Source organism: Gigantopelta aegis, chromosome 11 (assembly GCF_016097555.1).
Source record: "Gigantopelta aegis isolate Gae_Host chromosome 11, Gae_host_genome, whole genome shotgun sequence".
In the NCBI taxonomy this organism is placed as follows: Eukaryota; Metazoa; Mollusca; class Gastropoda; order Neomphalida; family Peltospiridae; genus Gigantopelta; species Gigantopelta aegis.
In genome coordinates this window covers 1267193-1294423 of record NC_054709.1, presented here as the reverse complement: position 1 = coordinate 1294423, position 27231 = coordinate 1267193, and the positions used below count along the sequence as shown (strand labels likewise).

The 27231-nt window shown below is 41.5% G+C and overlaps 2 protein-coding genes across 3 annotated transcripts; both read left to right on the top strand.

Moving 5' to 3' along the window:
* The first annotated feature begins 592 nt into the window (after positions 1–592).
* On the top strand, positions 593–13309 carry LOC121385193 (trace amine-associated receptor 5-like). Of its 2 annotated transcripts, XR_005959506.1 has the most exons (3): positions 593–665; positions 10350–12576; positions 12607–13309. XR_005959506.1 is itself a non-coding variant. In XM_041515762.1 (2 exons), the coding sequence occupies exon 2, from the start codon at positions 10673–10675 to the stop codon at positions 12101–12103; it is 1431 nt and encodes a 476-aa protein (XP_041371696.1). In that variant the 5' UTR covers positions 593–665; positions 10350–10672; the 3' UTR covers positions 12104–13309. The 2 variants fall into 2 exon arrangements, 1 of the variants encoding a protein (XP_041371696.1); XM_041515762.1 differs by having other exon boundaries at positions 10350–13309.
* Positions 13310–22586: 9277 nt separating this feature from the next.
* On the top strand, positions 22587–24772 carry LOC121385479. The gene is made up of 2 exons (XM_041516178.1): positions 22587–22996; positions 23287–24772. Exons 1-2 carry the CDS (start codon positions 22587–22589, stop codon positions 24770–24772), a joined length of 1896 nt encoding a protein of 631 aa, XP_041372112.1.
* Positions 24773–27231: the final 2459 nt, after the last annotated feature.

The window sequence follows — 27231 nt, the reverse complement described above, 5'->3', positions numbered from 1 at the left end:
ATTTACATTACAAAAGGTACATGTTTCAGTATCAATAAGTTTTAGCTTGAAGGCAAAAATATTTGTCGTTAGTTACTTCTTGTGTGGTGAGAAATGGTTTCAAATAGATAATTGGCCAGATAAGATCAGTACTAAAACGATTTTGCCATTTTCCCATAGCGGTATTTGGTATGTCTGAATATATTAATGTTTAGGCCTAATAGTATAATTTTGATCCTTTTTTAATGGAACTAAGTTTTCTTTGGACAGGCGAATCGTCTAAAGGAATATTTGTGTCTATTATTTTAGGGTTTTTTATGGTATACCTTGAGTTCGTAGGTGAAATGTTTACGAATCGTTTAAAAATAAACAAACCGTACGTAGTTTACAAAATTAATGTTTTGTTAGTATTGTTACTGTAATTAAAAGTATAGAAAAAGGTATAGAAAAAGGCAAGAGGTATAGATAAGGCAATTCCAGCCGTCAGAACAAAATGTTTTTGTCCCTCGGGTTGGAACTGCCTAATATATAGGTAGTATATATAGGTAGTAGATTCTATTAATCCAGTGTCGGTTCCACACAGTGATCAGGCGAGCGCTCTAATGACGTCATTCGCTATTTGACGTCAAGATGAGTTTTCAAAAACAAGTATAGTTTGATCGTTCGACGTTTGTGGATTTTTTACGGTGAGTTTGTATTCATATTTTTTGGAAAAACAAACAATAGGGTCTACTGACGATGTGCGTGTTGCAAATCATGCAATCTACCTCACAGCAGATGGCCTCATTTGGGTTGGATTTTAGGGACAAGTCTACGACAGCGACGAGCAAGCAAAGGGCCGCAACTCTGATCAAGTTGTTAATTTTGATTAAAAAATGACCCCGTTTGGTGGTAATTTTTGTACTTTTACTGCTTGTACTGACTTTTCAGAATGGATACTATGCAAGCGTCCGAACCCCCAACAAAGAGGCCCCGTAAGGGAAACTAATGTCAATAGAAGTGGAAATTTTAATATCGGATGTTAGGAAGTCTAACATTCTTTTCTCTTCTTTTGGGTAGTTAACTGATTAATCTACAGAATACAAAGTATACTGGGGTACCACGATATCGCGGTACTTAACTATTTGGAAGAAATAAAGAAATGTGCTTACATATATGAAGGTAAATATACTTGGGTTGCAATTTTTGCTATATTTGCATCATGTCCATGCCATTGTGTTGACAAATAAATGCAGTTCTAACATTAAAACAGTTGAACGAAGTACACCATAGCAATGGAGGTTACCACGATATCACGGTAGATCGCAAACGTTACAATACAGTGGACCGCACGGGTCAAAAATTGCTTTTTTTTGTACACATTTGTAGTAATGTCTAGTAAACAAACTTCAACACAAGAATGAAGAAAAGTCAAGTTAAAACGTTTCTTTTTTCAGCTGAAGTAACATATTTACATTTTCCAATGGAAAAGTCGGTAATAATAATTACTATTCTTCTGCAATACAGTGTGGGCATTTAAAATAACTACCAAGCCTCTACATCCTGACTTTAGAGCAATATATTAAGTGTGTCCAGTGAGGACAGAAATCACATTTTACCCATTTCAATATTTATCGAGTGAAACAAAGAATAGAACATATTAAAAGTTACGTGTTTTGTTTAAATTGCCAATAAATAATAGGCATGGTCCTTAAGTATTTCAATACTTTTTTAGAGGTCGAGCGTTCTAAATATAGTAACACTGTGACCGTGTATAGCCTCCTTTTGATTGTCAACAACCTGACGACAGCGGATAGCTGTCAGAGCAGAATCGTATGGGATGGGATGGGAAACTGTATTAACGTGCCCCTATCCAAAAAGGTTCAGGAACGCCCACTACGGATTTAGCCTCTGACTTCGCCAGTGACTAACTCCGGAGCAGGAGGGGGGGGGGGGGGGGGGGGGGGTAAGTTTGAAGTGGGCGGAATTTGGAAAAAAGCCATTTAGTAAGGTCAACGCGAGCGCGGACCAAATAGCAGACACTTCGTAAACTTGAAGTACACCGAGTGGGAGCCGTGCTCTGATTGGCTGAATTTCGATTCCTCGGTGAAGCCTGTTTTTTACCTAAGTCTACAAAGAGTAACTGCATCCAAAAACATGTCCGGACTCTAAAATTTAACCCAAAATAGTTAAGACTGCTCGGCCAAAAAGTTTTAAGGTGATTTTGAGCAATTGAACGGGCGCCAAAGTAAAATGCGTTAGACTACTTATAAAAAAATAAACATAAGAATTTTGAACTGCTTCCAAAATGTTTAAAGTCTAACTAGCCCAAAAAAAGAGGTTGGTACTCACGGAGGCAAAGGTTGGTAGGAGATTGGTGACTACGGCGAGGAGAGCCAAACTCTGGAATCGTAGTTAGGCAGGAACTGATGGAACTCTGGTGTCCCTAGGGCCTTGGCAGCCTTAGGGTACTGATCACCTCCGAAGATCTTCTTTAGGAGGCGATGGATTGAGACGTTATCCATCTGGGTGATCAGCAGGGCCTGGTTGTAGAGTTGTCCCTTGCGGTATGTCACTAACAGACAAGTGATTCCATCGTTTAAGCTGATGATATGGCTTTCGTGCTCTCCATCGCCGTTGGGGATCTGCTTAAATCCCTGTTCGGAGGGGGGGCAGAGATAGTCTTCAGGTCGAGTGATGCCCATCCTGTAGCATTTGCCATAGCGTTTGTTCAATTGGCCGTGGAGCGTCCAGGCTTGAGTGCCTTCCACTGGTTCCGCCCCTTTGGGGGGCGGCGGCGGTTGTTGGGGAGGGTCCCTGCTGTTGGTAGTCGCAGTCGTCTCGGCCTTCCTCTTTCCAACGGCGGGTAGGGCCAAACTCCGGGCGCGCTCCTTCTTGGTAGCACGGTTAAATTCCGGAGTTGAAGTGGAGTGACGTATAGGGTGCCTGGTCGCAAACTCCGGGAACATGGGTTCGAACGGAGTTGGCGGTGGCGTAGTCGGCCGTGTGGTTTCTGTCGGGAGCTTGTCCAACTTCTTCCTCTCGGTCGCAGGCTGGGCTGTGGGCGGTTTCACAGAAGGAGCCGCCACCAGCGGTTTAGCCGCTGGCTTTGGCCCCCCCTGTTCCTTCCCTGGCGCGCTTTTCCTCTTCCTATACCTTCCTCTCTTCGGGGATGGTGGGTTCCCGTACACCAAGGTCACGGAAGCCCGTGACCCGGTGTACGATACCTGGTATTCTAATAGCATTCCGTAGGACTTGAGCAATCCCCCCAGGTGGGGGGGGCAGATCGAGAGAACAAGGGCTGACGTCCGTCTTCATCGAAAAATAGTACAGAATGCAAGAATCGAATGGCAGAATCGTATGCATGTATGGTAGGTACTGGGGCTATTTATAAGCATGGAGGTGTCAGTAAAATTACACTGTCATTTTATGATCAAACAGTAAAACTATGAATACTTACCCAAAATTTTGACATTTCTTCAAATTTGTTAACGGGCAAAACAATATGTTGTCTGTCATCACATTTCTAATAATAAACGTGCCACCAGGGGGCGTTGCGCGTGCTAAACCGCAAAAATTTAAATACCGCGATATCGTGGAATCCGCGATATCGTGAGTAAGGAGTATACTATATTTTATCACCCACCTGGTGAACGTATAGCGGTGTCGTACAAATACGGTACGCACCACGAGGGTCGTACCGGATGTACGTCTTTTATTGGTTGACAGTAAGTCTACCGGGACTTTTGTTTTCACATTCCACAACCATCACGCACACCATTTGTGCCATTTTTTTCTGTAATAAAAATATACATGTATATATGTAAAACTGGGACGACGAGACAGATAGCGAACTGGTTTGGAGACGAAATATGGATTTAAAAAAAAAACGGAAGTAGAAGAAAATATTTTGTTAAGCGGCGACCTTTGGGACATACCGTAGTGCACAGTCTTGTGATATCATTCTGCCACAGTGTAAAATGTTTACATATTCGAAATGCAGGAATTTCTATTTTTTATGACAAATATTCAATTGTTTGAAGGTGGGTAATAAATAAAATACCACACTCGTTTTCGCTAGACATCATTTTTACGAAACTCGTGAACTTCCCAAAGTATCTGACCTCACTTTCGTTTGGTCAGATACCTTGGGAAGTTCACTCGTTTCGTAAAAATGATATCTAGCGAAAACTCGTATAGTATTCTATATATATAGTATATATACACATAAATCAATTTATTAATAATAAATAAATAAATAATAATTAATAATGGTATGCAAATTTGCAAGGTCTCAAGGTAACGTGCTGCTGTGGATGGGTTATTTGCTTACAAGCCAACAAGACCCGTGTACCCGAGCGTAACGTTTTCAATGATTTGTTTTAAATGCGTGACGTCAAACTAATCTGTGCTAATCGTGATGACGTCATATTATCAATGGCGGCGACTTTAGTACTGTGATTTACTAAAATAATAATTAAAATGTTATTTTAGAAGTGTTATAGGATAAATAGAATTCGCTACTCGTGTTTTTTAATATGTAAAATATCATCCTCGTCTAGTTAATCGGTATTTGTCGAGGCAGAGCCTCGACAAATACCGATTAACATAGACTCGGTTGATATTTTCCATATTAAAAAATACTCGTGACGAATCCTCTCTCTCTCTCTCTCTCTCTCTCTCTCTCTCTCTCTCTCTCTCTCTATATATATATATATATATATATATATATATATATATATATATATAAATCTCTCTCTCTATATATAGAGAGAGAGAGAGAGAGAGAGAGAGACAGACAGAGAGAGCGCGAGAGAGAGGGAGGGAGGGGGGATTCGTCACGAGTATTTTTTAATATGGAAAATATCAACCAAGTCTATGTTAATCGATATTTGTCGAAGCTCTTCTAAATAACATTTAATTAATTTTTTAGTAAATCACAGTACTAAAGTCGCATCCGTCGGTAATATGACGTCATCACGATTAGCACAAATTAGTTTGACGTCACGCATTTTAAACAAATCTTTGAAAACGTTACGCTCATGTACACGGGTCTTGTTGGCTTGTAAGCAAATGACCCATCCACAGCAACACATTACCTAGAGACCTTGCAAATTTGCATAACATTATTAACCGGGTTAATAAAGTAAACATTTATCACATGGGTTTATGACATGAATATCATAGGTAAGTTATAGGATAAATATGTATATAGCGTTACGGGGGAGGGTGGGTGTCTAATTTTGACAAAAATAGCCTTACGTATATTAAATGTTTGAACGGCCCTTTGGGTTGTGTTCATTTTCCTTCTTCGATTTGTGATTTTCAGTTCTTAAAGTATAAATTAAAGTTTGCTTTGTTTAACGACACCACTAGAGCACACTGACTTATTAATTATTGGCTATTGGATGTAAAACATTTGGTAATTTCAACATAGAGTCTTACTGAGGAAACCCGTTACATTTTTCTATTAGGCCTACTAGCAAGGAATCGTCTATATGCATCACCCACAGACAGGGTAAAACTACCACGGTCTTTGGTATGCTAGTCGTGGTGCATTGGCTAAATCAAGAAATAGCCCAATGGGCCCATCGACGTGAATTGATCCCAGTCCTAAAACGCATTAAGCAAGCGCGTTAAATACCACTGATCTAAAATAAAAAGAAGAAAAGATTTATGTGTATTTATAGTACTTTGTATTCTGGGACTAATGTAGGTTAATCACTGTTAACCAGCCAAACGAAGAGAAAAGAATGTTGGACTTTTACCCCACATCCGAAATTAAAATGTCCACCTCTGTGGAACACCAGTTTCCATTACGGGGCCTCTATGTCCGGGGGTTCGGACGAGCAAGAGACAGCCGGAGTGAATTATTGGTTAATGAACTACCTGTTCGGACCGGTACTACAGCCAGATGTGGTCATTTAGCAAAAACTTGGAGTGAAAATAAATGCTTATGCAATGGTGTATGCTGTTAGTGTCAACGAGAACCCGTTCTAGCATAGAGCAAGCATTTTTTTTAAATGTCATAATGTAAAAGTTTTTTTTGTGCAAATAGATGCAAATGGACCTGAATTAAATAAAAAAATTAAAAATATTGTCATTTGATATTAAGAATTCTCGCGCGAACAGTTGTAAAGATATCACGTGGCCAGGTATTTCAAAGACAAGTGTTCCATTTTTTGCTAAAGTTTTACCTCGCCTCACTAAAGTCATACTTGTTTGTTTTAATATATTTTTAAATACTATAGTTTCCTATATAGTTGTCCTACCTGTAGTCCAAATTTCATCAACTTCTATATATTTCTTTTCTCTTGCCAATCTCCATTTGAAGATGGGCATTTTAACGTGGATTTCAATGGCATATAACATCTGTGTAGTGCGACCTAAGATGCCAGCATGTTTTGTTTTTGTCTTGTTTTTAAATTTTGATCATTAACCACGCGTGATCAGCATGTAGAAATGTTGCAAGAAATACTGGCTGTGGGTGCGCTACCTAACTGTCTTGGTGCCCCCCCCCCCCCCCCCTCCCCAACATTTCCTCAAACCAAAAATCACCTTGTCCTGAATTAGTTTTTTGTTTTCTTTAATTCTATCACCGTTTATCAGGTCAGGGTTGCAAAACCTTTTTGTCTTCTTGTTTATAACTGCAAATATGACCCCAGCGGCGGTGTCACAACCAATTAAAGTGAGTTTTCTTACTTATTATGTTCAACTTCCCATTAAATCTTATTATATAATTGGTAGAATTCACAATTATCACACAAACTGTTCCAAACAGAAAAGTATCAAAATAACTATATTGCCTTGAAGATGTGTCTCTAGGCATCTATATTTCATTTTTTTCTGAAGTGGCATGCCCCCAAGACCTCCCGAGACACCTAGCTCCCGAAGACAAACTCAAAGTTGCCTTTTTTTATAATTTTGCAACCCCATCCTTTAAAAAAACCCAACCAAAAACAACAACCTGGATCCACTACTGTTTATTATGTTTTTGTTTTGAACATTGAAAATATCGAACCGTGTATGCGCAGGAAATGTTATTTTTACAAATGCATGCATGTGTCTGAACGCAGTTAGAAAGTACTAACCTTTCCTGTTTAAGTGTTAAAGGTTAACTTTGTCATAAAGAAAAGTTAAAATCATACAGAAAATGTATTGCCAAGTTGTAGTCAAATATCGGAATATTTAAATTTTATTTTTAAAAATATTGAAAATCCTGCATTAAAATAGCTTCATAGTTAAAAAGAAAAAGGACGTAGTTCGTATGATTTATTTCTCGAAGTGACATAATTTGCTTGATTTGCTGTATAATGTATGCATTGAAAACATTAGAATGACATCACGTATTTCTAAGGCGTCCTCGTTTTCGGAAAATATTTGAAACATTTAGCGAGAGTTTTGCAGCGCTTTTACAGTAAAAGATTTTGAGCCTTAATACAAGCACAAAAATAACTACATAAATTAATGAATGAATAAATGTTCAATTTAATATTTAAACAAAATTAAACAAAATCTGAATTTAGTATATTTTCAAACTGTCTGACCGGCCGTATCTTATCAATATGTTCCCAGAAACACACAAGTATTCTAATAGGCCTTTAATAGTTGTAGGCTGAAGGAAAAAACAAAAACAAAAAACATTTAAGGAAATATTAATTACATACTTTTGCTAACAAGCAGTGATATTCTCAAGAACAATAGTGTTTCAAGGATACCCGTTGTCTTGAATGGCGTTGGTGTTACACGTTGTCACTGATGTTACTTACGAATATTTTAACGGTCATTTCTCAAGAAACCTTATTTTTGAAATTTAAATTGTTTATTTAGTAAACCTTCTACCTTCTACCTTTATGACTTTGAAGAAATTTATTTTGAACGACTCTGTCACGGGGATCCTATAATACCCGTAACTGAATAAAACACGATTATCCAAATATCTCTCCTAACTGTATATCTATTAGATCTCTCTGTATCGGGCAGTCCAATACCCGAGTGGCTCGGCTCTAGGTATATCAGAGATACGATCTTATATAAAGTATATGTAATATAGCACGTTTAGTTCACTGGAAAACACAACAAAAACACAATACACTTTGGAATCTGTATTAATACTACGCTGACAAATGTACTGCCGCAATAGTTAATTAACAACAACAAATAATAACAACCCAGAACTGATCACTTAATTAGTTAATCTCTAGGTGTCTAGTTTACACAATATTCTAATCACTTCACCGTGATACAACACGCACACGTGTGATAATTGAGAAACGCTTCCAGGGGAACTTAATTAATAAAGGAAGTACAACTCTATTCTTACTTGGTTAATTTTTAAGTAACCCTTAACTACTCATTCAGTAACCTTGTAATACAGAATTAATACTGGTACCTATCACAATAAAGACAACAACATACAGTTTACCTAGGTCCTCTAGGATGACCGGCTAAGCTTTATATTTTTAGAACAGTGAAGCCTACAATTTACTTCGTCAGATTACCGGAAACACTGTCTATAATATTGGTATAATACAGTATTAAAATATTTAAAGTCACATCAATCACATCAAGGTTATACAACAGAGCAGAAAAATATATTTACCACGTCCGGACTGAACTTATATTGATCGTTCAGTGGACGACGTCCGTTTCCCCTGGATACTTCCAATGTTTCTCCCCGATATATCTAAAATCCTAGCTATTTAATATAAAATCCCAGACTGGTCCGGAGACATTACGCGGGACCGAATCTTATCATGTGAAATTCCACCACTCCCAGAGTCGATATATTTTCTTAGATGACCAGACATACTGTCGCCAGTTCGCCAGAAATACCCCGGTCATAAACCGTTCTACCGGAGTTATTACGTAACTACTGGCCACATGGCCTCCGCACCTGGTCTAAGTGTGTATTAGGGGCTACGGTCGCGCGGAGGTATTACGTAACCAAGTGCCCAACTGGTCTAATTGCATATTGGGATGCACGGTCGCGTGGAGGTATGACGTAACCGAGCTGCACACGGCCCTCTAAAACAATTAACATCGCCACAAGCGAAAAGATAAGAGCATGTTCCGCCACAGACTCCAGATTTTTAAATAATTAAAACTACCACAGTGTGTAATTTAAGTTACACATAGAATATCTGTGTGGAAATGCAAAATTTACACCCTTGGATAGTTTTTAATGCTAAAGGTGTTCCATATATGCTATTAGGGACACCCAATTGGATCACACTGCTGAACTATCCCAGTTGCCCGGTAACACCAATGAGTGAGAGTAAGAGTAAGCACGTGCAGGCCGATTATAGTGCTGCATGGCCAGATATGATTTTGTTTCTTTCCAAAAGTTAACAATAAAACTTTATATCTGTTAACTGTTTTATCTTGAATTTGTATTTTGAAATATGATGCGGTCTGTAGAATGACCCAACTATAGTTACACCTTATGTTAATAAAATAAGCAATATCTCCCATCCTCCTACAAAAAAAAAGAAGTAAATAATTTTAGTTTTGTTTGACGTAAGAAGAAGTAAAAGTGTTTAGAAAACAATCGGCTCAGAAATAAATAACTTGTAGGGTTATGGCCTGGTAATCGCAGTATTCGACCAGTGTATTTAAAGTAGATGGGGGGGGGGGGGGGGGGGTATCTCAGGTCATAACCTACTTTCCGTGACCATGACCTATTTTTTCCGTGACCTTGGCCTTGATGTCACGGCCTTGTCACGTGACCTCGTCCTACTGACCCGGCCCTGACTTCCTTAGACTGATCCTGACCTACTTAGACGGGTTCTGACCTACTTAGCTCGGCCCCGATCCGTCCTACGTAGTAACGCTCGTGCTGTCCTGTCTGTGGGAAGTGTATTATCCCTTGCTACTAATGGGAAAGTGTAGCGGGTTTTTCTCTCTAAAACTGTCAAAACTATGTTTGACATCCAATGACCGATGATTAATAAATCAATGTGCTCTAGTGTTGCCATTAAACAAATTTCCTACCACTTTCTAAGGTATCGGCTCGACGCGAGGTAGTGTGTTTAATTTTAGCGCGCTGGATGTTGAATGGTTAACTGCTTACATCCGGCATGTTTTGATTTTCATTGTCGGTCGCTATACTCTACGGAACTTCTAGAAGTTACATGCTCAAAGACGTGAAATGCGAAATGATTTAAATAGGAACAAAGAGGAATTTTCGTTCCGCTCTGATAATCGGCCAACCTAAGTAGGTCACGAAAAAGTAGGTCAAGTTCACGGAAAGGTGGTCATGACCCCAGACAGGCCCACATACTACTATTTAATTAATTTCAATACTCGTTTAAGCTGAACAGTATATAGATTTTCCCAAAGTATTTTGAAAACATATATATATATATATACTTTTCTTTCTATACTTTCAGTTGGAATGTGCATTTTTCAGAAAACAGAAAACAGAAAACATTAATACTCAATACGGAAGCGAAAATTGATTATGAATTGAAGTAACGAACTATGTTAACGTGAGTTTTGTGGACACACAAAACAAAGTATTACGCAAACGCAAGTGAAAGACAACAAAAAAAAAAAGAGGAAGAAGACAAATAAAAGTCATCCTTTCAAACATTAAGGATTCGCATAACTTATTTTAACAAGAACTGATTTCTAATTTAATTTAATTTATTATTTTATTATTAAGTGAAAGATTCAGAGTGGTGACTCTTGGTTTTCACTTGAGAAGAAAAACATGTTTAGTAACAACACCACATCCTCCGGGTTGGATGATGTACAGATGTTTCTTGATGTAGTAAACAAAACCACATCCTCCGGGTTGGATGATATACAGATGTTTCTTGATGCAGTAAACAAAAACACATCCTCCGAGTTGGATGATGTACTAATGGTTGGCAGATTTCTAGGAGACATATCTGATATAGGTGGGAAAATTGCTGATGTAGGTGGGAAAATAGTTCAAGGAGTAGCAGGCCTCGACTTTCTACCGGACATATTCGGTAGCGCCTCCAGACTCGACCCGACATATGTCGCCTTTGCCAGATTTTTCATCTCCACGATGTGTACACTGGCAACGATAAACAACATCTTCCTAATCGTTGCAGCCAGAATCACGGACAACGGGAAAACCCGAACGGCAACGTACCTGAGTTCGTTTGCCTTGGTCGGCATCTTCGCCGCTGCGGTAGTGATGCCTTATGGCCTCTACCAGACGTCGGGCGGCTGGAACAGGGTAATGGCCTTCTTCCTCTGTAACTGTGCGTCCCCCTTCAACATCATGGTGTGTACAAATGCCACACTTCACCTGTTCTTTATCGCCTGGGACCAGTACATGTACACGTGTCACTCGATCATCTACAAGATACTGAACGCCTTCGTCCTCTGCTGTATCGTCTGTTGGCTGGTCATTGGCTGCTGGGTCGCAGCATTAATCGTATCCTTCTTTCCTGTCATAGACACGTTAACCGATGTGTCCAAATTTATATTTGGAGTTATATCATCTTTCTCCTGCTTTCTTCCACCGGGGAAAATCGCCGTGTTCGTGGGACAGGTGAGGTTCTGCTGGTGGTGTACTCTTCCAGCGTATTTCGTTCCCATTCTTTTCGTCATCCTCTGCTACTGGAGAATATGTGTGCATGCGAAGAAGGATATGAAACTGAGGTGCACGTGCCATTCGCTGAAAGTGGCCTTCAAGGCTATGCTACAGTCGGAGGAACCCACGGGGGGTATCGGCGCCATGATCTTCCTGTACGTCGTCTGCTGGTTTCCATTCTTCGTGTGGTCCTTAATGGAGGATAGATTCGGCGTCACAATGCCCGACTTCTTCAGAGCCGTTTTCTTGTGGATCGGTTACTCCACGTTTGTCTTCGGTCCTGTTGTCTATATCATCTTCAACAAACCGGTGAGGGATTTCTTCTGCAAGGTTATCAAGGTCACCATAATCGTTTTCAAGTGCTGTTTCAGGTGTTGTAAGAAAAATTGCAAAATATGCCGTCGGAAGACTAGGAAATCTGAAAAGTCTACCGAAGGTCATAAGCCTGCGCAAGTTCGTCGCTCTAAAGAAAAGAACAAAACTGTTAAGGCTAAGAAAACTGATAAGGTTAAGAAAACTCTTAAGGTTAAGAAAACTAAGTCTTCTAGGTCTAACAAAGTTGGTGCTAAATAATGTGAACTAGTTTCGTATAGTATTAGTGGGGTGGTGGTGGAGTGATAGTGGGGTGATGGGGTAGTAGAGTGATGGTGGGGGTGTTTCAAAGGGTGGGAGGAGTTAACATTCTATTAAACTAATCGAAATGTTTCTCTTTGGGTTTTTTTTTTTTTTCCAGTCTGGTCAAACAACAGTAAGCGAGAGACATAGTGACAGAAGTAGAGACAGAAAGACAGTGAGACAACAGAACTAGGCTTCCACGTGTGGGTAGATCGCAAAATGCATTGTTATATATGCATAAGCAGCCTCGCCTTTTGTTTTCCATTAAAAACTACTTGAAACGATTTTTTAGAATTGCGTTGACTCACGAAACAATAACTTACAGTTGTTGCTAGACCAACTCCTGTTACGCTTCGTTCCGTTTACAACCCATTCCGTGTCAGTAGATTATGAGCTTGTGTTGTTGTTGGGGTTTGGTTTTTGTTGTTGTTGTTTTGTTGGGGGTTTTGTGGAGGGGGGAGGTTTTGAGGGTCAACGGTAAATGACAAAATGATTCGCTTCCAGTAATGACTTCACATCATACAAAAGCAAATGTCTGGATTGGTCCAAATAAGATCATGCTACTTAAAAATCCGATGTTCATGACATCATGAATCTCAATGTGGCACTATTTTCGGCATTGCATATGATAGAAAACAAAAGAGATCCTTTCAACTATATTCTTAATTTGAGATTAATAAAATGGCTCTTTATACGTTAGTTGTAATGTTGAAGTATATGTTCTTTATTGTTTAAAATCGTTTGTATTAATGTATGAAAAACAAATGTGAGAATTACTTCATTCGGCTACTGATGGGGAGAAGCCGAATCACGGTAATACGGATTCTCATTCAGCGTATTAATTGTTTGAAGAAAGAGTTCCATTGTTATTTCAGGATGTCTTTTATATTTAATGAAATTATTCATTTGGAAATATGAGAATGGAAAATGATAATTTGTTACGTTCATGCAAGGATGAAATTTTTTGTTTAACGACACCACTGTAGCACATTTAGGAGATGACCATAATGCGGTACACCGTTTATTTACTGCACTGACGTGCGGGGCGGGGGGAGGGGGTGGGCACACACACATACATACATACACACACACACACACACACACACACACACACACACACACACACACACGTCTTGATCCAGTAGCAGTAGCGGTGGTTTATATATATATATATATATATATATATATATATATATATGCGTGTGTGTGTACCCCACCCCCACCCCCACATTTATATTTGTTGAATTTATTAACATTTTCATATGTTTTGGGTTTTTTTTTAAAGGGACATTCCTGAGTTTGCTGCATTGTAAGATGTTTCCGACTAATAAAATATTTCTACGATTAAACTTACATATTAAATATATTTTCTTGTTTAGAATATCAGTGTCTGTACATTCAATAAGAAGTCCAGACTGGATTTTGACTTCCAGTAATTTCGTACGTAAGAAAACCCCCCCAATATTTTAGGATTTTTTTTTTAATTTAACCTAGTACAAATATTAGAACGATCAGAAACACGTTTAATGCACAGCCACTAATATTTCATGCAGAAAATATATTTGATATGTAATTAAAATCGTTAAAACGTCTCTGATAGTCGATAAAATCTTTAAAATTGCAGCAAACTCAGGAATGTCCCTTTAATTATTACTTTTAGCACCTTATCGGTCACACTGAGGGGAACTGCAGGTTTCATCTCCGTCTGTCTCTCTGTCTGTCTGGCTGGCTGTCCATCCATCCGTCTGTCCCATATATAGTTTACTCGATGTATTTTTTCAGAGTGCTTTGAGATACTGAGCTGAAATTTGGTGTATAGCTTTATTATGTTCTGTTACAGATCAAATTTTACTTTCATGGCAACTTACCCATTTTTCACAGAGTTATGGCCTTTGTTTTATTTCGGTTTGTTTTTAATTAATTAATTTATTTATTTGTAATAGTTCATCCAAACCTTTATGTCATTATGTTCATGCTGTTCCCAGTGTGAAATGTCTAGTCCGGTAGAGAAATGTGATGTTTCTCAAAAGTCGAAGTTGGCGTATTAAAGTGACTAAAAAAACGTATTTTGTTTTAATTCCTTTCTAGCATTATAACTACAGAAAGTATATATAAAATCTTGAACTTTACACAATTTCAAAGTACTAATAAATGAATGTTTGTCTTAGTAAAAATTAAAAAATTAAAGGCATACTGTTACGGATTTAAGGACCTTATTTCTCTGAAAATGGATAATAACTAGAAATAACATTAATTGTTGGAAACCAAATCTAGCTACTACCTTAAATGAACCATGATGGAGTGAAATCCATGTCAACCCTCTTGGCAATTTTAGTTTTTGAATTATGAACCATTGCCATAATTCAATTATTTTGACAAAATATCATTAATACATGGAGTATGGTGGTTATGAAGATGGTTGAATAAAGTACATTTTGGGACAAATCAAATTATTTTTGTTCAGGTAATACTTTGTTAGACCATTAAATAGGTTAGTGGTCTGTGACAATATGCCTTTAATACTGCCTGGTCAGTTGGTCTTTGTCAACACGCGCTTCAAGATGGCGCGCATCCAAACCTAAACTGGTTCGCCGGTTCTCGGCTCGTATTCACAATTTTTTAGAATTTAATTATGATTAAAATCTAAGTATAATACTAACGTAGTCATCATACTTAAGTCGATACTCATATGATGTCTGAAGTATCGTACATTTCTTACTGTGCTACATAAATCTAAATATGATGCATGAAGCTTTTTTGCTAGTCTTTGCTAAGGTAATACCGGCCTTGGTAGTGTAGTGGATATGCCATCGGTCTTCAGGCTGGTAGGTACTTGGTTCGTATCCCACCTGAGCCAGTGGGGGATTTTTCATGCCGGTAACTGCTCCAACCCAGAGTGGGTGCACGGCTAGGCTCAGTGGGTGGGTATAAAGCGACACACACCGAGTTTTACCCAGTTCATGGATGCGATTATGGGTATGTCTCCCGAGTGTATGACCCCAAATGGAGGATGATTACTCGGCATGCACTGCAGGTTCCGTGTTACCCAGTCTCTAAATAAAATACACTACGGAACTTCTAGAAGTTACGTTCTCAAAGTCTGACAGAAAGACGAAATGATTTAAATAGGTGAAAAAAGGAATTCTCGTTCTGATAGCGCATTCACAAGATTATTATGAACTGACCTATTTCGTCGCTTCATCGCGCGCGCGCGCACACACACACATTTATTATTATGGTTTAAATGACAGGCTTTGTTGATATCTCGGCGGCTCAGCGTAGTCGACTCGAGCGTGAAATGGGTTTAATAGCGAAAAACAACGGCGTAATGGTTAACGACTAGGGCGTGTCCCTTTAAACCATAATAATATATGTTATTTAGAGACTGACAACACAAGATACCATTACTTGCCGGATGTAAACAGTGATAACCATTCATCATTCAGTGCGCTAAAATTAAATACACTACCTCGCGTCGGGCAGTCCTTAGAAGTGGTAGGTTTTATTTAACGACACCACTAGAGCACCTCGATTTATTAATCATCAGCTATTGGATGTGAAACATACTTCTGACAGTTTTAGAGAAGAAACCCTCTGCTCTTTCCCATTAGTAGCAATTAGGGATCCTACACCATCCCTGTCAAGGCTAGGTGATGAGTCACACACCAAGTATGTCAAGGCTATGACTTACACCAAGGTCGCACACCTGCCCAGGTATACCAGTCACTGCCCTCTAAGTCGGTCAATACTAAACAAATTGGTCAGGGCCAGTCCAAGGACATCAGTACCAACCTAAGTCGGTCAGGGACACGGGCGGGGTGTTATCCTCCTCAAGGTCGCACGCCTAAACATCTATGCTAAGGTCAGACTATGACGTCACACCTACACCAAGGTCAAGGTCACGGAAAAGTAGGTTATGGCACCCGGCAGGCCCCCCTACTACTATGGTTTATTTAACGACAAACTCAACACATTTTATTTACGGACATATGATTAAGGACCACACAGATATTAAGGGAGGAAACCCGTTGTCGCCACTCCATGGGCTACTTTTTGATTAGCAGCAAGGGATCTTTTATGTGCACTATCCCAAAGACAAGATAGCACATACCACGGCCTGTGATATACCAGTCATGGTGTATTGGATGGAGTGAAAAATAGCCCAATGGGCCCACCGACGGGGATCGATCCCAAACCGACCGGATATCAAGCAAGCGCTTTACAACTGGGCTACGTCCCGCCCCTCCATGTTGGGAGCCCCAAAAACAGAAGAAAACGCCGAAGGCCGATTGGTGCAACAAGGGGAGTCACTGAACCGCATCACTATATCCGGGTTACTCTATAGGTATGATTTAGACACGTGGTCAGAATTTCTGAACCATTATAATGAGGTTACGGTCATGCCAGACATGTTCTGGACAAGCAGTGACTCGTTGAGATTTTTCACTGACGGTGCAGGAGGGAAAGAAAGAGGATTTGGAGTTTACTGGCGAGGTCACTGGGCATACGGGTCATGGTCCCTGGAGCAGGGTAAGGTGGGGCTGCTGAGAAATATTACATTTCTGGAATTCTTTCCGCTGGTTGTGACAGTAACAATTTGGGGCAAGTGTCTTCAAAACAAAACCCTGCTCTTTCACATAGATAATCAGACAGTAGTTGTGGTAATCAATAAGAAAACATCAAAGTGTTCTATGGTAAGGACATTGGTACTAACAACACTACAACAAAACATTTTGATAAAAGCAGAACACATTCCGGGAACACAGAATTTAATAGCAGACGCCATTTCTCGTTGTCAGTGGGGCAAATTCCGGAAGTTGGCACCAGATGCAGCCTTGACCGCCGCAGAGATACTCCCACAAGCTTTGTGGCAGCTTTGACAACAGAGGCAGACATGGAAAACCTACACAACCGTTGAAAAGCACCTTGAAAACTTTAGACTGCAATTTACATTGCTTTCAATATGACCTGTGTCTTTAGACCATTTAATCCACTGTATTGCGTATTTATCTTCAGAAAACGTATCCCCTTCAACTGTCAGAATCTACATTAGTGGGATAAGTAATTGGCATAGAATAAATGGACACGAGGACCCGACAACGCACTGTGTAATATCAAAACTCCTCGAGGGCTTTAATAGGGGAAATACTAGGCTGGATGTACACAGTCCAATCACTTTGTCAGTTTTAGAAAAATTAGTGGCAACATTATCACACGTTTGTTCCTTTCAAGTTAGCATGTTTCGCATTCCCAAGTGTATGGGAGATATCAGCCACCGAAGGGCAGTCGAGGTACTTAACGGTTAGTTTCCTTTTCATGCCGGGAGAAAAAAAAATCCCTTATTAGCTAAACCTTGTTATAAGGAAGAAGACGTTTTGGGTTGTTTAACGACACCACTAGAGCACATTGATTCATTTATCATAGGCTTTTGGATGTAAAACAGTTGGTAATTTTGACATATAATCATCAGAGGAAACCCGCTACATTTGTTTCTAATGCAGCTTTATATGCACTTTCCCACAGACAGGATAGCATATACCACCGCCTTTGATATACCTGTCGTGGTGCACTGGCTGGAACGAGATATAGCCCAATGGGCCCACCGACGGGGATGAATCCCCAACCGACCGCGCATCAAGCGAGCGCTTGACCACTGGGCTACGTCCCGTCCCTTACTATAATTACTACAGTAGAGAATGAATGAATGAATGAATGAATAAATGTTTAACGACACCCCAGCACGAAAAATATATCGGCTATTGGGTGTCAAACTATGGTAAATGCAAAAAGTAAGTGATGATCAACATCAGTAAAAGAATTCAAGATTTAAATAAAAACAGTGTAAAGCAAAAATACAAATATCACAGATAGATACTGACTTTTACTCAAAATTTCAATTTTGTGCTGTATTGGCCATTCTCAAAGAGAATGTTACATCCCTGCACCACGGTGAGGTTACAGCACGTGCAGGGGTGTCATAAGGAAGTATCAGATTGGCCAACGGGGTAACAGTTAGTTATCATACCTGGATAGATTTGCAGATGAGAACACCTGTCCGGTTGTGGGGGTGTACAAATATCTGCAGTCGCGGAGTAAGATTCGCTCTACTCAGCGTTTGACTCATAATGGCGAACCGTTAAACAGGTACCTGTTTAACGCCATTCTCAAGCATTCATTACAGTTTAACCGGTCTCGGTGGCGCAGTGGTTAAGTCATCGGTCTGGTACTGGGTTCGGATCCCAGTCGAGGCATGGTATTTTTAAAAACTCATATACCGACTCCAAACCCTGACTAAGTGCTCCGCAAGGCTCATTGGGTAGGTGTAAACCACTTGCATAACTGGTGATCCATAACTGGTTCAACAAAGGCCATGGTTTGTGCTATCCTGCCTGTGGGAAGCGCAAGTAAAAGATCCCTTGCTGCCTATCGTAAAATAGTAGCCTATGTGGCGACAGCGGGTTTCCTCTAAAGTTATTGCGCACCCCGCAGTAGTGGTGAAAGAATTGGAGTTGTTTAGAAATGATGGGAAGGAAGGAAGGAAATGTTTTATTTAACTACGCACTCAACACATTTCATTACGATTATATGGCGTCAGACATATGGTTAAGGACCACACCGATATAGTGAGAGGAAACCCGCTGTCGCCACTTCATGGGCTACTCTTTTCGATTAGCAGCAAGGGATCTTTTATATGCACCATCCCACAGACAGGATAGTACATACCACGGCCTCTGTTACATCAGTTGTGGAGCACTGGCTGGAACGAGAAATAGCCAAATGGGGCCACCGACGGGGATCGATCCTAAACCGACCGCGCATCGAGCGAGCGCTTTACCACTGGGCTACGTTTTCCAGTTCTCTAAGGTTATTCATTTGTGGACGACGTGAGATGCGTTGACCAAGGTAATCTCAAAGATGCTCTATTGGCGATAAATCAGGGGACAGTGCTGGCCATTCAAGCAAAGGGACATTATTGTTCGCTCGATACTGTGTTGTAACACGTGCTGTGTGCGCTTGGACGTTGTCTTGCTGAAACGTGTGCATATCCCGATGCTGATGAAAGAAGGGAATGACATGATTTTGCAAGACGTTATCCCGGTAGTAAATGACATTCATCCTGCCGCGGCAAACATGGAGTGCTGTTCTGTTATGATAAGTGATCCCGCCCCACACCATGACACTCCCTCCACCCCATCGATCAGTTTGGACAAGGCAGTCATTGTGGTAACGTTCTCCATGCCTACGTCACACCCGCAACCGACCATCAGCATTCCTTAAATGGAAACGGGATTCGTCAGAATAGCACACCATGCCAACGTTGTAATCTGCAATGACGATACCTTCCTGCCAAACGTCGTTGTTCATTTCGATGTCGATCATCATAATTTGCACATTCAATTTACGTTTTTCATGCTGTGCGTGCAATATGTTGTGTTTTGGTGTTCTGTTTAATAGAGTGTTCAGGCAATCGTTTTTTTAAAGTTATTCGTCGTCATGCATGGTCTGTAAGGTAGTACGGTACTTATTCATTGATATTTTAATGCTGATATACGCCCCATTCACATTTGTTATCATCAACTGATGGTGCGTTTTCAATGTTGTTCAGTATATATGCTCGATCTTTGAGATCGAAGGCGAGTTTCAGCCCACCGTCGGAGGGGGCAGGTTGGTAAATAGGGCAGTTACAGATTTATTGATTTAAAGGCCAGGAGGGGTACCAGCAGCCAGCCATGTACAACGGGTTGGCACTGGCGAGCCACATACTCCTTCGTGAGGGCAGTCAGTATGTCTCCAGGAGGACCCTGGTGTAGGTAAATAGGTAAATTTATAGTTGCGGCCAGGATATATCCAAAACAGATGAAACAAATAAATTAAGATAGACTTTATGTATTAGTCCCAAAATATTATGCTGATAATAAGTGACGACATAATTGACCATATATCTTTAAGCATGGAAATACTAGTTGCATAGAAAATATGGTGTCTACGTTTGTCATTTCATTGTGTTACTCAGGACAGCGTGATGGTCATCGCACATACAAAAGCTGATATAGCGTGCAGATAGTTCCTGATAAAATGGGGGTTTGTTCTTTGTGCTACATCTAATATTTTAAAAGAAAGACATTGGCCTACTAAGAGCGGTTTGCACGAGTATATTTTTTTTGTGGGATCGATGGGTGAAGATGGTCTAAGCGTTCACTGATGTTTGTTTACTTGCAGTAAAATGGATATGACAACGGCAGCCATACTAATTCACTAGTGTCCTTCTCATGTTTTTCATACTAAGGATTTTACTACAAGTTATTTATTTCTGAGACCATTGTTTTCTAAATTGCACACAAAAATAGTTTTTTGACAAAGTTGTTATTTTCAAAAGACTTACTTTTCTTCTTACGTCAAAGTAAATTGAAATTATTTAAAAAAAAAAAAAAAAAAAAAAAAAAAAAACCAACCAAAAACCCCCCACATTTTTGAAGCTCTATTTTTGAGATGTTACACTGTAACTGGGAATATGTAATTACTACATTACAAAGACTTTTATTATTATCGTTTCTAAACGGAATTGTTCGCAATTTAAATTATTAAATTGCCTACTGTCAATACGCGTGATAAAGAACAGAAGTTAGAGTTTGTTTAGTCTAACGACACCACTAGAGTAGTACCCGGGCCTATATAGCGCCATGACCTACTTTCCGTGACCTTGACCTTGATGACGTCACGGCCTTGTGCCATGACCTCGTCCTGTATAGCCCCATGACCTACTTTCCGTGGCCCTGACCTACTTAGACTGGCCTACTGTGCCGTGTGCAACGTCCTACTGACCCGGCCCCTGACCTACTTAGACCGGCCCCTGACCTACTTAGACTGGCACGAAAGAGTATAAAAAGGCTAGATACGGTTTCATTGTCATTCGCTCGCCGAAAACGACCACAACTACTACGTCATTGTTATTCGTTTGAGATATTTCGTCATTGTTAGAAGAAGATTCATTTGGATCATTTTGAGAGATTTTGTCACTGTTAGAAATCGACTGGATCAAGACTTGAAAATAGTAACTTAATTTTCTTATACTGATTTAGTTTGAAGATCTATGTGTTTGCAGTGGTGGACAACGTTTTAACAAATGGTACTTTTTGAAAATCGTTCTTTCTTCAAACACGGTGAAATAAATAACAATTTTACATTGAAAGTGTTCTAAAAACGGAAGCAGTAGTTCTTGTATGCAACGTCATTCAAAGACTGACGTCATTCAAACATTATAAACGTGTTATACTCTCACCCTTGTTGAGTCGTTGTCTCTATTAAGTCGTGTCATTTCACCTCTTTTTAAAGTACCTACCGTTTGTTTACGTTCTAAGCCTCACAGTAAGATGTGTAGACGGTCAAATAGCTAAGAAATTTTTATGTATATCCAATTATTTGTTACCTTAAAAAATAGCTTTTTTTGTACACATGAACCAAAATAGGTCAAAAACACATGACCCGTATGACAATTAAAACATTTGTAGTTTTCGTAATTTATGGCGATCATGCCCAAAATATCTATCGAAGTGTCGTCTGTATGTTTATTTTTACGCATTAGTGAGTGACGTCAGCAAAAATGTAAGGTCACACGTCAATCGTTTTTTCATGCAAGCAAATAAGGGCGCTAAAATTTGAAAACGTAAACTAAGATGTAGATCAATACAATTAGAAATAATCAAACCTATTTAAAAAAAACAAAAAAGAATTTTGTCCCACCTTATCTTGCAAGCAATATTTTTTAAATACCATGTAGCAATCTGCTGACCGCTAAATCAATCATGTTTTTTCATAAAAACTTTTTTTTTATTGATTTCTTTAAGATATAAATTCAACCAAGCAAATTGCAGCTATATACTTTGTTTTTATAACGTTTTACGCTTCTATTCTTGAACATAGTAAATAACACGACTCGGTTTTTTTCGTTTAGTGGGCGGGGGTAGACCGATTGTAAGCACGTGTGTACTTTTGATTACATCAAATATGTATATTTTTCTGCGACGGAGCCCACATTCGGTTTTGCCAATGGCTGTTCCAAGACGACCACAAAGATGTCACGGCTATCGCCCATAATAACAAGGCCTACGATGCCTACTTTCTTCTGGAATACATGATTGACCAGTCGATGTATCCACAAAAAATCATTTACAATGGATCAAAAATCATGTACCTGCAAGTGGAGAGAGGACTTAACATCAGGATTATTGACAGCTTGAATTTTCTCCCCATGAAGCTGGCTGCTTTTCCCAAGGCATTTGGTTTGACGGAACTGAAGAAGGGATACTTTCCCCATTATTTTAACACCCTAGGAAACCAGAATTACCGTGGACCGTTTCCGGAACCTAACATGTATGGTGCCAATTACATGGGATCCAAGGAGAGATCAACATTTCTTAAGTGACATGCTGAACAACAGGGAATGTTCGACTTTCAGAAAGAGATGAGGGAATACTGTGTCTCTGACGTCGCTGTTCTCAGAGAAGCCTGCTTAAAATTTCAAGCTCTGATGCTGGAAGCCACTGGTGAAAAACAGATCGACCTCGATACCAAAGCTGTCACCTACATCAATGGCATCGATCCGTTTGCCCAGTACATCACCATTGCCTCGGTATGTATGGGCATCTTTCAGAGCAAATTTCTCAAGAAACATCAGCATGTCAAACTTACAGACACCCAGGAAATCACAGACTGGATGACGGTAAGAGAGGATGGATCCATCAAGGTGAAACCTGATTTATGGCTGACGGAAGAAGAGTTGAGAGATCGTGGGATGACCATCGTCGAGTCTGAAACTGTACCCAGTCCTATAGCTCAAGTGCCAAGTGAGGGGTACATCCAAAAAGATCAATTCAGCAGAGTGTCCATCCAGTGGTTGGAATGGGTTCAACACCGAAATCAGAACAAGTACCAGATCCAGCATGCACTCAATGGAGGGGAACATCAGGTACCAGGAACTCATTACCGACTGGATGGTTTCTGTGCTAAGACGAACACGGCCTTTGAGTTCCATGGCTGCTTGTGGCACGGCTGTCGACACTGTTTCCCACACGAGCGTTCTCTAACACCATCCATCCTAGAACCAGTCAATCCATTGAAGAACTGTATGCCTTAACCTGTAGAAAGAGAGAAGAACTGAAACTGAAAGGATACAAAGTCATCGAAATCTGGGAACACGAGTTTAACCATCTTCAGAAATCCAACCCAGAGCTGAAGCAGTTTGTGAACTCTTTGGATCTTCAAGACCGGTTAAATCCCAGAGATTCATTCTTTGGAGGAAGAACGAATGCCAGCACGTTACACTATAAAGTCAAAGAAGGGGAAGAAGTCAAGTACGTGGATTTCACATCTCTGTATCCGTGGGTCAACAAATATTGCCAGTATCCCGTAGGACATCCTGAAATCATACACAAGGATTTCAAGCCACTGGATCAATACTTTGGAATCGCCAAGGTGAAAGTTGCCCCTCCTAGAAAACTCTACCATCCTGTTCTGCCTTACCGTTCCAATGGAAAACTCAAATTTCCTTTGTGCAGAACCTGTTCGGATCAGGAACTACAAACACCATGCCATCATTCGGATGAAGAGAGGAACATCACTGGAACCTGGTGCATACCAGAAATTCTTAAAGCCATGGAAAAGGGGTACCAAGTCATCACAGTGTACGAGGTCTACCACTGGCCTGAAACAACCCAGTACAATCCAACGACACGTGACGGTGGTCTCTTTGCCGAGTACATCAACACCTTTCTCAAGCTAAAACAAGAAGCCAGTGGATGGCCCGAATGGTGTTTGACAGATGAAGATAAAGACCAATACATCAGGCAATACAGAGACAAAGAGGGCGTACAGCTGGATAAAGATAAAATCACAAAGAATCCGGGACTTCGTTCACTGGCCAAGCTGTGTCTGAACAGTTTCTGGGGGAAGTATGGTCAACGTCTGAACATGAAACAGTCTGCCTTCATCCACGAAAGCAATGCAGACGTTTTCTTCCAGATGTTGGCAGATCCCACCAAAGAAGTTATCGATTTCCACGTGTTGACAGAAACCATTTTGCAGCTCGAATACCAACACAAATCCACCTTCATCCCAGAAGATTTAAAAACCAACGTTTTTCTGGCGACCTTTACCACTTCCTGGGCGAGATTGAAGTTATACAGTGTGTTGGAACAGCTGGACGAAAATGTGTTGTACTACGACACGGACTCGGTCATTTTCGTGGCAAGGCCTGGAGACTATCAGCCCCCTCTGGGAGATTATCTTGGTGAATTGACTGACGAATTGGATGGTCAGTTCATCACCGAATTTGTCAGTGGAGGTCCCAAAAATTATGGCTACAGAACCAATAAAGGCTCAGAAGTGTGCAAGGTGCGAGGTTTTTCCTTAAACTATGCCAATGCACAGCTCATCAACTTTGAAGCTATCCGCGAGATAGTTTTGTCACCCACCAGAGATGCTACCCTGACCGTGACGAACCCATCCAAAATTTCAAGAGAAAAAAGGAAGAGAAAAATTTACAACAAAGTGGAAGAGAAAAGGTACAAGATAGTGTACCCAAAGCGTGTCATTCAAGACAATTTGGACACTCTTCCTTATGGCTATTAAGTTCTGTATGAATCATCAAATTCGGTATGAAACATCAAACTTGGTATTTTTCCTCCATTTCAAATTATGTAACATCAAACTTGGTATTTATCTCCCAAAATCAAACTTGGTATTAGTCTCCACACGGTAACTTTTTTTTTTTATCGGACTTTGTTTGAGTGCAGTTCAAATTCACTTTTGTATTTTTTTTAAATAGTCCGATACATTTGTGATTTATGGAGTCAATACTCCGTTATTTTAGGCCAGCAATTCAAAATTTGTGTAGAAGTAATCTAAATTCTCCATGCATTATCCCACTCTCCACTCACCTCTTGGACACAAACAAGTTGTGTTTAAGGGGGAAGCTGCAAATTAATGTTTTGGATTAAAAAAATTTTTACAATCACAGGTATAGTTCATCAAACTTGTTCCTCAAAATCAAACTCGGTATGAAACATCAAACTTGGTATATTCCCTCCACTACATTCTCCATAAAAACATCAAATTTGGTATATCTTGTTTGAATCTCTCCGACCTCCACGTGGTAAACAAGGGGCAACAGGGACTTTTATATCTCTGGCAAACAGGAGAGAAATATCATAGGATACATTTAGATGTTAGAGGGCCACGTCAGGGCCACTCAGGGCCACGTCAGGGCCACGTCAGGGCCACGTCAGGGCCACGTCAGGGCCACGTCAGGGCCACTCAGGGCCACTCAGGGCCACGTCAGGGCCACATCAGGGCCACGTCAGGGCCACTCAGGGCCACGTCAGGGCCACGTCAGGGCCACTCAGGGCCACGTCAGGGCCACGTCAGGGCCACTCAGGGCCACTCAGGGCCACTCAGGGCCACATCAGGGCCACGTCAGGGCCACATCAGGGCCACGTCAGGGCCACGTCAGGGCCACGTCAGGGCCACGTCAGGGCCACATCAGGGCCACACAGGGCCAGGGCCACTCAGGGCCACGTCAGGGCCACGTCAGGGCCACCTCAGGGCCACGTCAGGGCCACGTCAGGGCCACGTCAGGGCCACATCAGGGCCACTCAGGGCCACGTCAGGGCCACACAGGGCCACACAGGGCCACATCAGGGCCACGTCAGGGCCACGTCAGGGCCACGTCAGGGCCACACGTCAGGGCCACTCAGGGCCACGTCAGGGCCACGTCAGGGCCACGTCAGGGCCACACCAGGGCCACGTCAGGGCCACGTCAGGGCCACATCAGGGCCACTCAGGGCCACACCAGGGCCACTCAGGGCCACATCAGGGCCACACCAGGGCCACGTCAGGGCCACCTCAGGGCCACTCAGGGCCACCTCAGGGCCACTCAGGGCCACGTCAGGGCCACTCAGGGCCACGTCAGGGCCACGTCAGGGCCACATCAGGGCCACACAGGGCCACACCAGGGCCACTCAGGGCCACATCAGGGCCACTCAGGGCCACATCAGGGCCACCTCAGGGCCACTCAGGGCCACCTCAGGGCCACGTCAGGGCCACTCAGGGCCACGTCAGGGCCACTCAGGGCCACAGGGCCACGTCAGGGCCACTCAGGGCCACGTCAGGGCCACATCAGGGCCACGTCAGGGCCACTCAGGGCCACTCAGGGCCACGTCAGGGCCACACAGGGCCACTCAGGGCCACGTCAGGGCCAGGGCCACTCAGGGCCACGTCAGGGCCACTCAGGGCCACTCAGGGCCACTCAGGGCCACGTCAGGGCCACTCAGGGCCACTCAGGGCCACGTCAGGGCCACACCAGGGCCACTCAGGGCCACGTCAGGGCCACGTCAGGGCCACGTCAGGGCCACGTCAGGGCCACGTCAGGGCCACTCAGGGCCACTCAGGGCCACACCAGGGCCACTCAGGGCCACGTCAGGGCCACGTCAGGGCCACGTCAGGGCCACTCTATAAAAATAGTTGTGATTTGCAAAGTAGTTTAGTTTAATAGATACATTTGTCGCTATGGGTCGTGTCAGAAAAGATTGTCCCGTTCCTGGATGTCAGGCCAAGAATTTGTTGAGACTTCCTAACCATCTGTCTCAAGTACACCATTTGGAAAACAGAGTATCATGGTTGACAAAAGAGACATTCGAAGCAGTGAAACCCACGTTACCCAAGAGTGCCATTTCGTGGAGTCCCGAAGCAGTGGTGGATCCCACACGTCCTTGGTGGGAAACACAGAGTTTGACACCATTTGAACCTTGCTCGAGTATGTGTGTATCAGGCCCAACGGGTGCTGGAAAGACTCAGTGGGTATACAGACTTCTGAAGAACCTGAATGGCATGTACGTCAAAGACCCTCCAAAGAAAATCATGTATTGCTATGGCGTGTACCAGACACTTTACGACGAAATGGAAAAGACTGTAGCTAACCTAATGTTTCATTCGGGGTTACCCACGCAGACAGAAATAGAAGAATTTGCCGACGGACAACATGGACTTATCATTTTGGATGACTTGATGAATCACGTACTAGAGCACAAAGA

Bases quoted from the DNA above. Each gene is read 5' to 3' on its own strand.
- LOC121385193 (XM_041515762.1), top strand. From the start codon at position 10,673: ATGTTTAGTAACAACACCACATCCTCCGGGTTGGATGATGTACAGATG.
- LOC121385479 (XM_041516178.1), top strand. From the start codon at position 22,587: ATGTTCGACTTTCAGAAAGAGATGAGGGAATACTGTGTCTCTGACGTC. The intron at 22,997-23,286 runs GTACATCCAAAA...CTTAACCTGTAG, and splicing joins GCTCAAGTGCCAAGTGAGGG to AAAGAGAGAAGAACTGAAAC.